The sequence below is a fragment of the Melanerpes formicivorus genome, unplaced genomic scaffold (assembly GCF_026170545.1).
Source record: "Melanerpes formicivorus ecotype bairdi unplaced genomic scaffold, bMelFor1.0.p_v2 SCAF_2, whole genome shotgun sequence".
Taxonomy (NCBI): Eukaryota; Metazoa; Chordata; class Aves; order Piciformes; family Picidae; genus Melanerpes; species Melanerpes formicivorus.
In genome coordinates, this window is record NW_027142354.1 from 32,486,895 (window position 1) to 32,499,757 (window position 12,863).

At 36.2% G+C, this 12,863-nt stretch overlaps 1 protein-coding gene across 8 annotated transcripts in view; it reads right to left on the bottom strand.

Annotated features, from left to right (window-relative positions):
* The window catches only part of CEP170 (centrosomal protein 170), a 100,046-nt gene that overhangs the window by 22,806 nt on the left and 64,377 nt on the right, over positions 1-12,863 (bottom strand). For 7 of the 8 annotated variants that reach the window (XM_068155473.1, XM_068155465.1, XM_068155445.1 and 4 more), the window contains exons 10-12: positions 12,105-12,254; positions 5,339-5,465; positions 184-2,013 (exon numbers count right to left, since the gene is read on the bottom strand). In XM_068155473.1, coding sequence (XP_068011574.1) covers positions 184-2,013; positions 5,339-5,465; positions 12,105-12,254 — 2,107 coding nt within the window. The remainder of the gene's footprint in view (positions 1-183; positions 2,014-5,338; positions 5,466-12,104; positions 12,255-12,863) is intronic. The other variant, XM_068155454.1, reaches the window with a different exon arrangement.

Consider the following 12,863-nt stretch of genomic DNA (forward strand, 5'->3'; position numbering starts at 1 on the left):
TTCATGATTGTGAGAAATTTCGACAAGCCTTGCCAAGGAAGCCTCCTACTCCAAAGATGATACCAACTAAAACTCCACAAATGTTGCATAACAACTGTTCCAAAGAAATGAAAGAAATTGAAAATCTCTACATAGGAAAAATACCTACTACTGTATAAGACCAGTTTAAATAATCACACATACCTGAGGGAGAGTTATGAGCTGACGCCAAAGACCTGGATTTTGAATCTGAAAGTCGAGAAATGCTATTGGCTCGAGTTCTAGCAGAAACTTTACTACTGTCTCCTGCTGATGTTAACCTTGCACCACTTCTGATAATAGCTTCCGGAGTACGAGATGAGGCAGTGCTCCTAGTTATTGTTGCTTCAGAATCACTACGTGCTGATAAAGAGCCAAGTCGAGTCCTGCGAGGTTGAGCAAGTAAGTCTATTCTGGAAATACTTCTCCTCCCTGATGGAGGTTTTGATGTAGAACTTGTAGTGGACACCTCGGAAGCTACTGAAGCCTTATCAGCATCAGCAAGCTCGCTGTCAGAGGCTTCACCAAGCCGTGCCCTACGCAAGAGAGAAGTCCTTGTAGGACGAGGTCTTGGAAGAGTGGTAGATTTACTAGACTGCCCAAGTGCAACAGGGGAGGTTTTTGATTTAGCTGACTTTCCTTCAATCTTGGAATGTAAAAGTTCATCTGCTGAGGCAAAAGGAACTCTTCCATGTGATTTGCCACAGTATGTTTCCTGATCAGATGACAGGATATCAGAAATGGCAGAATGAGGTACACTAGATGTTTGGTCATCATCTGTCAAATCTACTGACGGTTGTCTCATTCTTCCACTGGATTGCACAGCTTTGCGAGCATCAGCTCTAGACCCACTATCTGAAGATCGGCTTTTAGTTTTCTTTTCTACCTTTTCTCTGGCACTTGCTGCAGAAGATTTTAAAACATCCTTTGAAGGGGAACCAGAGGAACATCTATCTTTATATAAAGTTGTAAAACTCTTCCGCTTCTGCGTGGATTTCCTTTCACTGTCACCTGTAACAAGGCTGATTGTGCTGGCTGTATCTACATCTGATTCTGGTGATATGGAATTATCTCTGTTGTAGCTAGGAGTCTCAGGACCTTCATCGGTTTTATTTTCTTCACGCAATTTAGCTTCGAGGAATGCCATTACAGCTTCTGTGTCTTTTAAAATGAGTGTTGTGTCCAGACTGGAATCAGTGTCCATTGAATCACTTCTGTCACGTAACCTGTTCGCAGATGCTAAAGGAGCAGCAGATCCACTTTGCTTATTAATGTGAGGAATAAGTTCTATAGGTATATTTGTGCTAGGCTTATCTATAGTAAAGCTACCTTGCCTCACTAATGTTTTTGAAGATTCCTTTTTTTCTCCTCCAGATGATTTAGGGATTTGTACTTTAACAGTTTCCTCGTTTTTCCTTCTTTTTCCCTCACTCTGTATCAACTTCATTTCTCCTTTATCTGTAACATGTCCAGGAGCTTTGTTTTGATTTTCCAAAGTTTTGGGTGATACAGCAATTTCCTCCCTACCTTTCTCAATGTGGTTTGCAGCAAGTTTTGTAGAGGATAATTTTGTGGGTGTCCAGTGTCCTTGCTCCTTTCTTTCTTGTTGTTGAATTTTTGCTAAAGCTTGTTTCACTACAGAAGTTTCTTTGCCAGTTTCAGCTCTCTCTTTACTGGAAGAGCTTGGGAAAGAAAAAACTTTGTCTCCAGTTGCTTTGGGTGAAAGACCATTCATTGTTCTGCTTGACTTAGCTATACATCTGTTATCAGCATCTGAGGCACAAGCTGGAGTTTCTTTCTCCTGAAGTTCAGTGTCTTGCTTCTCACCTATTTCTGATCTCTGATGAGATGCAGTTTTTGCTTTTGAGCTTTCATTCCCGTTCTCCTCTTTAGGAAGCTGTGGAAGTGTTCTCCTTTTTCGCTCACCTTGGCTGGTCATAGAAGCAGCTGAACCTGTGCTTCTGACAGAAATAGCAGACTCACTCATGTCTGTGTCTAAAAGTGAAAAAGAAAAAAATATCTGAGAAGTCATTCAAAGAGCATGGTAAACAGAAACATCAAATTCTTAAGACTGAGTAAGACTAATAAAACAATGTAAAACAGAACTGAAAAGAGTCATTAGTCCATCACTCTGTTTTATGGCACCATCAATTATATTTAGACAAATACATGTTTAAAAACATTTAAGAAGTTCTTTAAAAAACAAAAATCTTAGCTGATGGAGAATGACCATTCCTATAAGCCATTTGGGGACATAACTCTTAAAATAACTACTGTAGGTTGAAGCTATGTCTTTAAAATCTAGCTGCAGATTTCAAGCAGAAAAGTAGAAAAATATAAATAAATCACTATTGGGTGTAAAAAGGAAATCAGAAGATTATTCTAAACAAATTCATTGGATAAATGTCTGGGATAAGAGAAGCTGTATCATAACCATTCTTCACATTTCATTAGCATTCCCATTCCTTTTCTCTTCTCTTCTGATCTTAGCTGTTTTGCTTTGCTGGGGAGAAGATGACATGCTGCTTCTGGCTGGTCTTTAGATAAGACTAACACTGCTTTCTCTCAACTCCTCTCTCTCGATACAGGGGGGTCTGGGAGGTTTGGGTGTGTGTTTGTGTCTTTTTGACCAGGGGGCTTTCCATGTTGTTTGCCAATTGTAAATATCTGTATAATATAGTAAATACTGTATATTTGTACGTAGTCTTTGCATTTCATTGTAGAGTGTAGTTTTATGCTTGTAAATACAGCTTCATTTGCTTCTAACTGAGCAGGTCTGGCTGAAAGTTAATGCTGGAGAAACCTTCAACCCACCACAATAACTTTCCAATTCTTTAACATGAGATAGACTTTCTCCAGTTTAGCCCACTACTGCTTGTCCTATTCTCATTAGGTAGCATTTCCTCTTTTCAGGAAAGAAGTGAAACATTCCTCTTATCACAGAGTGGAAACAATGTTGTTTCATTTCACTGTTGCAATACATTTTGTAATAAAAGCTAAACAAAATAATATACTTTATAACAGGTCTCTCCTGATTAAAGAGATTATATAAAGGCTGCAATGGAATTACTGCAGTGAACCATTTCAGGTTGATCAGAGAGATGTGATCAGAGCAGAAGGATCCATCTTTCAAAAGTATTCTTATTAAAACTAGCATATTGCAGGAAAAGGGAATGGGTAATTTCAGAAGCAGGGTAAGAATGCCAAGACAGAATATCCTATCCTCCTGCTACAAACAGGCAAAACATCTTCCCAAATGTGGACAATTTTGGTTATGATTGAACAAATACCTGTTCGTGTGGCTAATTACTACCTTGCTGATATTCTGTAACTGTATAGTGGGAAGGGAACACAAACACTGAGAACATTTGTGTCCTTCTTGCAGAGCACCTATGGTAATGTTTCCTGCTTCATTGAGATCTCAATATATATGCTCTATAGTTTGGGCTAGGAATGCTCTCTCATAAAAACGAAGTTTTCATAAATACAAGAATTTGAGTTACATAAGATATGTTCTCCCTGAAACCAAACCTTCAGCCAGCTGTGTATAGTGGGACCATATACATGAACATACAGTTTTTATGCTCTCACAGTAGGTTAAAATAGATACACAGCAAATCACTGTTACATCAGCACATCATCAGAACAGGGAGTGGAAAGTAAGTCTTACACACTTTAGCAGAGGAAAGGTGGGGAGTTTTTCAGCACTGTCTTTGACTGTATATGATTTCTAAAGAAAACACAGGTCTCTAAACTGGTAAGACAAGATTTTGTGACTGGTGTTTGGATATACGTATCAAATTGTATTTTCATTTCATCTTCAGTGCTTGAATGCTTCCTGCTTATTTGAAGTTATCTATACCTACCAAGGAAACTAAAATTTGGGCAGAGTAACATGGACAATTTAACTATTTGGGGTTTTTTCCACATAATTTTTTTATATGTCATGTGGAACAGCTGAATACTAGAAAAACCTGTCTCTAGACTTTTATCCTAGTTTAAGGACTTAGGAAGGTGGTGAGTGAAAATTCAAAGTTCAAAATGCATTGTTCTGAGATTAACTTATACATCAAGGATGTAGCACGCTCTGAAATTCTAAGAGATGCGGATTGTTGGAAATCCAAAGAAAGCCAGTGGCTATTGCAAAAGAAAAAAAAAAAGAAAAAAGACAGAACACACATTACAGTAGTGAATATAACTTTTAGGGGGGAAAAAACAAATACAAAAAATGTTCAAAACTGTAAAAAAAAATTTTTACTTACCAATGCCTAACAACATTTAAAGATCATGTCCAATAACCTCTTATCATCAGAAGTGATGTACACAGAAAAGCATTTCCATTTCTAAAACAGCTTCCCCCCAATCTTTTAAATTTTGTATTAATGCTGAAAATTTCAAATAAGAGGAAATGCTAGAATTGCATGAAAAAAACATCTCAAGTAATAGACTGATAAATAGTTACTTCTTGATCACTACACAGCATTAACACTTTCAGAACATAAAGCACTGATAACCACCATGCCATTGTAGTTACCAGTCAATTTTGTAACAAAGAGCTAGGTTAACTCCACCTCAATACACAAGTCTCAGCATAAAAATGACACTAAATGTTAACTAGGCATTAAATTATCACCTCTGAGATGAAATTGACAGGAAGAGCAGAGATGTAGTAAAGTAAGGTAAGCAACTTTTGTACTGAAGAGTGTAGATCTTATAGTACAGTACCATTCAAAATAGGAAATTTAATATAAATAAATTTAAAATGATTTAACTAAGGAAAGGCACAGTCTGAACATCTGGCACTCACAAGAAAATGAGAATGCTGTTCATTGCTGAGAAGGTTTTGATGGTTTTCAAATCACACAGGTTTACTGTGTTTCCAAAATAAGGAAGTATGCTATGGTTCATCTGAACAATGACTGAATAATGAATTCTGAGGTTGGACTGTTTAACAATCAATTCATTAATGCCAAATTTAGGTTCAGAAATGAGAAAGATGGAAGAAAAGAAACATACTGTGCAGCCCAATCCAAACTGCATTAAGAAAAAGGGTTTTTTAATAGTAACCAGTTTTTATACCTTCTGTTTTAGTGACATTCACTTTAGTACTCTTCAGTACAATTCAATTAGTACTCTTCCATCAAGCCAAACAACTCTGTTGTAGAGGTCATTTTATGATGTTTCTTCTAAATCACTGGAAACAATATTCAGTAAAGATGAGGTACTAAAAGTAACAAAGCTGTTTATGTAGACACATAACCACTCTTTTGTCCCTTTCATAGGTTTCTTCAGTAGAAATTACAAGAGCAACTTTTAATACCATTTTCTAAAGGAGCAGGCACAGATGACTCCAGTCTGATATCACCTTGGTCATGACGTGTGTGATTAGCAGCCAAACTGGCCCACTGTGATACCCAGCGTTTACTTCCAGCAGCAGTAGAACCTTCCTAAGGAAGAAAAAAAAAAAAGAAAAGCAGAACAAAAATTACAACTATTTGATACAAAGCAGATCATCTTTCCAGGTATTTCCTGAATAGATATCTCAGATACTATTTTCCTGGAGGAAACTGTAAAGAGTTTACGTCAATAGATTTTTGAGTTATGACCTCTAGAATGAGAAAGAAACAAAACCTAAATAGTTTCAGAATTAGTATACAGTAAACAGCATTTCCTAATGCAGGTAACTTCTAAATTCCAAAACCAATATGAAATATTGCTAATATTGTGCTAACTTTAAAAACAGGTTATTTCAGTCCTCAGTTCAGAAGAGGAAGAAAAATAGGGGGTGGGGGTGGGGGGGGGGTGGTGTCCCAAAATTAAGAATGTGCTTCAGGCAGACACTTTGGAAGACCCTCTCTCCAGGTGAAATACAATATTTACTTCATTACAAAAAGACTACTTTAAGGACTAAAAGAGTAAGATAACTTATGATAGAAACAAAAGGAAAGGAAGATCAGATTATTTGTTTGGCCTAAACAAAATAAAGCAGCAAAGATTAGTTTTAAACCAAACAGGTAACAATGAAGTCCAAGTAATTTATATCTGATTATTTTTTTGTATGTGACCTAGAATTGCAAAAAAACCTCAAACAAACAACAAAAAACCCCAAACCCAAAACAACACAAAAAACCACACAACAAGACAACACCACCACCACCCCCCCCCCAAAACCACAAACAAACCCCCAAAAAACCCACAACCAACCAACCAAATCTTATGGTGTGTTATTATAGTATCTGGGTTGTTTTTATTTCCCAAAAAATTATTCCTACATATAATGCAATGTTACAGTTTTATCCAATGTATTGTAGCCTTTCTTGCTCCTATCTGTAAAAAACACAGGCAGCAAGTGTTGATGCAGATGTATGTGCACATGCAGTCATACACATGGGCTGTACATTAAATTATGTAAAATTCTATAAATCCTTTGATAATTTATTGGACTCAAAAGAAGCAGCACTGCAAATCACAGAAGTCATTGACTACAGTTCCAAAGTTAGATCATCACAGGCATGTCAAGTGAGAAATCACAATTCAAATCAAAAGAGGGCCATGGAAATACCAGTAACTATTGGAGAAGTTATTTCAAATATTGGCTGAAGCTCTGCTGTGTGTTCAAATCTTTCTATTCAGAACACTGATTTTTGCATAATGCCTTTGCCACTCTGGAATTCTAGTCATTGACCAGGATCCAACTCTGTACATTTTATAAAATATTATTTAGTAGAAACAAAATACTGAACAATGTCATCTGATGGATGATGACTTCTTTCAAATTAAAGTTTACTTAGAGATTTGAGAGGGCCGGAATTTATGACCTTGAATTTCTCCTGATTAAATGAATGACCTTAATTAATGAAAACAAGTGTAACGTCATGAATCCCTTTCAGAATACTATGAATGTAGTCAGAGATCCCAGATCATTTGTTTCAACTCTCATACACATTTTCACATTGTGAACTAATTTCTTAGAATGAAAACATTCTAAAATTTGAGTCTAATAACAGGAAAGGAAGGCAATTCAGTGTTTCCATTATTTATTGGCATTTCTGAAAACAATGCAAGGAAAAGGGTGCCAGGAGGAGTATTACAAAAAAACCCATGCAAAAATGTGCATTTATGCATTAACAACTACTGCTGAAGCCTCATTTTTCTTTTGTATCTCTAAACTTTCTTTTCTCTATTTCTTGCCCATACTAGTGAACTTTCATCTTTAAAGGAAAAACTACAGCCACAGAAAAATTACAGCTGAGACTGAATACGATCAATGTCCCAATTATCTTTGCTATAGAACACCCAAGCTTATTCTTTGTGTACCACAACCAATTTCAGACATACAGATATGATATGTATTAGAAATCTGAGTTCCACTTCACAACAGGTAATTATATTGAACTTGCAGATTAACTGTATTAAAGCAACATTTAAACACTGCCAAAAAATGTCTTCTACATAGCAGTGGATGTAAATTTATTTTGCCAGCTCTCTGCAAATACAAGGACAAACAACAAAGCTCTGAAAAGTCCTCTGCTCTGGTGAGCCCCCAGTTGTGGAGCCCCTATTACAGGAAAGATCTGGACATGCTGGAGCATGTCCACAGAAGGACCAGGAGGATGATCAGAGGGCTGGAGCACCTCTCCTATGAGGACAGACTGACGGTGTTGGGGCTGTTCAGTCTGGAGAAGGCTCCAAGGAGACCTAATTGTGGCCTTTCGGTATCTAAAGGGGGCCTACAAGAAAGCTGGTGAGGGACTTTTTAGGGCGTCAGTTAATGATAAGACTAAGGGGGATGGAAAAAAAAAAGAAATAGGTAGATTCAGATTGGATGTTAGGAAAAAGTTCTATATCATGAGGATGGTGAGAGACTGGAATAGGTTGCTCAGGGAGGAGGTAGAAGCCTCATCCCTGGAAGTTTTCAAGGCCAGGCTGGATGTGGCTGTGAACAACCTGATCTAGTGAGGTGTCCCTGCCCATGGCAGGGGGGTTGGAACTAGATGATCCCTGAGGTCCCTTCCAACCCTAACAACTCTATGATTCTTCTAGTAATAGCTTAGGTACATCGCAAAGGTGAAAGGTGTATTAAAACACATTTAAAAATTTATTCAGTTATCCTAATCTTCTTTCTATAACCCACATCACTTTGCATCTTACAGGCAATCTTTCAACTCTTCTCTTGAATACCAGAAGGAATTTCCTAGTCCTTCAGAAAAGCTGGGTTTGCATAAGAGATACCAGCCTTGTAACCTCATGCTTTACCTCTTACTTATCACATGCAGAAACTACATTGGCTTAACAGATCTTCAGAAATTTAAAAAAAAAAAAAAAAAATGCATGCCAATGTGCTGAATTAAAAAGAAAACAAAAAAGGCAAGCAGTCTTTTCAGTCAACTCCTAAGAACTGTATTATGTCATCCTTTTGTTAACTGAAGTGCTATCTTGAAAGCAGCTCTTTCAGCCCTTCTTCACTCTACCTGCTTCAAAACCATATTCCTCCAGGACTAATGAGGGGATTTTTCCTTATTTCCATACTAAATTTAATTTACAGCCAAAGTTTTCACATTTGTTCCTGGAACAACACGGATATCCATCTCAAATAGTTCTTTATGTCCTATTGCATTTTACTGCTCTCACACTGTAACCTCCAGCAACCATACCCATCTCCACTACTACTTTGCTAGACAGAAATGAGTTGTATCAATTCGTTTGTGTAAGGTAAATTTCCATTTCCTTAATAATCTGAGCAGACTGCTTTGTATCTCCTTTACTCTTGTATTCACTCATAATCAAGAACAGTAATAATTATAGTACTAGTATTTCAAAAGAAATTTCATTAGCACTTTCTACCACAGAGAAAACACTGCCCTTTTCTAACAATACATTTACTGGGGTATCAAAAGATCATATTTGTCCTTTCACAGCCATATGACATCGGTGACACAATCATCATATGATGCAGTATAGCATCTAAGTTCAAAAAAAAAAGTATCAAACTTCAGACTTAATGGTCTGCTCAACAGCAGGACAGGCAAGGAATCTAACTAGAGAAGACAAACAAAGGAAATATAGCTTCTAGATACACACAGCAGCTCTCCACTTCTAAGAAGCAATGTAGCAAACATTTACATGAATGTAGTTATTCAGTATTCAGAATGTCAGCAGCATTATCTATCTTCAGGGGGAAAGACATGAAATGGACATTCAGAACAGGAACAGAAACATTGTAGTCACTCTAGTCACTGATGACCCTGCAAATGTAGAACCAGGTTTCTAACTCTGCTGCAGTCTTAATAAAAAAATGCAATAACACCCCAAACTGTCCTTAAGAAGCACACCAAAGACAATATTGATAAACCATGTACATTATTGAAGAACTATGGTTAGCACAGGTAACCGGCCACTGAAAATTAAATAGAAGTTGAAGGGACAAATCAATAGCCCAAATGTCTGTTATATTTTTATTAACCAAGCTCACATATTAAGAACATATAATAACAACAATGCTCTATTTGTTGTCTGTCTCATGTAATAATTCTTCTTAAATCACATGTACCTGGGTTGGCCAGTGAGAGCTTATAATGAAGAAAATAAAAACACATGAATATTTTAAATTGATGGATTAAGAATTTTTACTGCTACTTGCAATGATTGAAAAGGCAAGAACCAGTGCATGCAGGCTCAGTCCAACTGTGCCAGACATTCACTCTGCATTTTATTTAGTCTTATGACATATATAGAACTCTGAAGTACCAAATCATGTCATATCAAAGGAATAACCAAGAATTTCTTTCTTACCAAGCCAGGTTTTTAAGGTTCTTCCCAAGCACATATTTAACAATACTTCACAAGCCTTGTAAAGTTAAGAAATTTAAGTCCTAAATAATCTTTCAACCCCAAAAATCCATTTTTATAAGACCTTCATTATTCCCAAAGCCATCTTTTCTATCTTTCTGAATCAAAGTATCTTCAATTTTTATTAGTCTGCTTTTTCTATGTCAATCATGTTCTGAATTTACTTCACTCTGAATTTACTTCAGTTAACTGTGAGGAGCAGCTGGGAACAATGTCCACTCACTGAGTGGATTCAAGCCTAGAAAATTGAGTGACCCTTAAGTTACATGACTGTTTAACCAAGATCTTCAAGAAGGTTCATTAGATTATGATCTCCAGCTCAGTAATGCAGTAAGTCTTCAAAAAAATCACAAGCAGACAAGTTTGTATGTAATATGAGATAAATATGTACTTTACAAATTAAACACATTTGCCTCTCCCTTTCCTAATGACAAAGTAAAATGAGCTTAAGTTTTGGCAATAAGACTTTAAATATTAGAACCTTCTCTCGATAGTTATCCTCATGATTGTTTTCTTATTATGATACTAGAAAACATACTTCTCTTTAATTGTCTTCTTTTTTACTTCTACGTATGTATCAACCAGCTTCTTCTGTTACCTTTCTCTGGTAAGCTTTTACCTATCTCCACCTGTCCACAACTCTTCTTACCCTAATGCCTGCTATACTCATGTTGCTTACCTCAGTTTTGCTCCTTTAGTTCCTTTCCCCCCACCCCGTAAATTCAGACTATGCCAAATAACTCACTCCTTTCCCAAAATATAAAGACCTATTCAGCAAAGCATAGACAGTAATAAAAAAGTGTAATTCTTTTAAATTCAACCGAAATCAAAGTGAGTTTTAGTATGCCACTCCCAGAAGGATTCTTAAACCTGCCCCATGACTGTAGATGTCATCTCAGTCTTCTGAAGTAATCCTGTTGTTTGCAAAATATAACACCTGGAAAGGTCAGCTACGTTCATAAAATTAATCTTCTTCTGCTTATGAAATTATAGAAAGAAAAATTATTAATACTTTTAATAATATTTAGAACTGATACAGCATAGGAGGCTGAATGTGGCAAAAGGCATGGAATAGAAGAAAAGACTGCGGTTACAAATCCATGCACAGAAGCATGGTGACAAAGTTTGTTAAATTCTTCCACCACATGCTCATGCTTTATGGCAATAATTTACTTGGAAGTAGTAACCTTAGAGAAACCATTCAAAGAGATTTATCCAAATACAGTAACATACTTAGTATATCAAGACTGCCACACTAGCTAATATGCAACCAAAACAAAGTACATCTGCTCTAGGAGAAACAAGCGTCCTAGATACCAAACCGAATGTATTTGCACAGCAGGCACACAAACTCATACTTTAAGCTCTAGGTATATTCCAGAAAATTGGCTTCTTTATAAATTTTGTTAATTTACAAGATCATACTTCAGAATGAATATGGTGTGCTTTGTTACCGTCACCAGATTAATTCTGCTCCAGTGTGAGCCCATTCTGCTCCGAACACACTTCAAGTTAGCGAATCCATCACAACCATTTCAGAATGTCTTTTAAGATTTCAATGTGCAATATGATTAACATCTAGCTTGTGTGCATATTCTGAGCCATATATAAAGAACAAGCATTTTCCTTTGCCTAATCTTGCACCAACCAATTAAATTATACTGCTTCTGAGTCAACTAACGAAAGTGACTTCTCACGAGTAGCATCTCCCTTGAGAACTCAAACCGTGAACATAAAAACCTGAAGTCCTCTGGCTTCAGAAAAAAAAAAAAAAAAAAATCTGAAATGTGTTTGGGACCATTTTTTTTTTCTGCTGACTTTGTATCACACATTAAATGCATACCTCTTATTGCTGAATTTTAATATAGCTACTTGCTTTGGGCTATAAAACACTTTTCCCTCAGTTCTGCTGCGTAACTTCCAAGAAGTGTACATTGTGCAAATGTTGTGTTGCAAATACAAAGTTATAGGGAAGTTCCTACTACATTTCCATTACACTAGGGTTAGTGCACAAAGAAATGTAGCAAAACTTGAAACATCTTCACAAGGCAATGTGCCTGTGTCTGACAGTGAAGGTTTGATAATGCAATAAAGGCCTAAGAAAAATAGAACACTTATAGATCTGAGCTGATTTTTTTCTAGGCAAGGTTTTGTTTGTTGTTTTACACTTACTGGTTACTTATTAGTGCTCTCTCTTATTGGAAGAAAAAAGATGACCATCAAAAATTAAATTCTACCTCTGTGTCAAGAAATCCAGTTGTACTCAGTGGTCTTTTTTCTTCCAGCACTATTGTAGTAGAATTTATAGCCCAATCTTTTACTAAATCTTTCTGGTTCTCGTTGATAACAGGCCTATTATAATCCTGGCTGTCATCCACTCCAAATACCTGAAAATGAAACAAACCATTACATACATTAACCCAATACCATCCTGATAAAGTGTTTGATGTTAATGGATGGATGGTGGCATGCTGAATAGTGAGTTCATATAGGTTTTGTCATATTACACTTATCTGTCATCTTGATCAAATCTACAAACTAAATACAAGAAATATCTACAGCAATTAAAAAAAGAGCAGAAATCTATTTCAACACTGAAAAAATCAGGAACTGCTAGCTGGAATGGTCAGATATGGGGAAAAAAAAAAAAAAAAAGAACACAATTTGATGAAAGAAACAAAAGGTAAAGGCAATATCATTATAAAAACCATTTTACAGCCCAATTTCCCAAGTAAGGAAAAAAAACCAATAATTGGAACCACCAAGTTATCAGATTTTTGCTATTACCTAGTGAAAACAAGAAACACAAATACTTATATCTGCTACTAATATGCTTATGCAACTATTTACCTAAAACAAAATTTCAGTTTTTAATTTGATAGGGACTCATCAAGTGTTAGAAACCCACCAGGTATCAAAAACCATGTAATGTAGGCTCACCTCATTCAAAATATAGTTATTCTAGTACTGTTTCCTACTGGTATTTATATTAATCC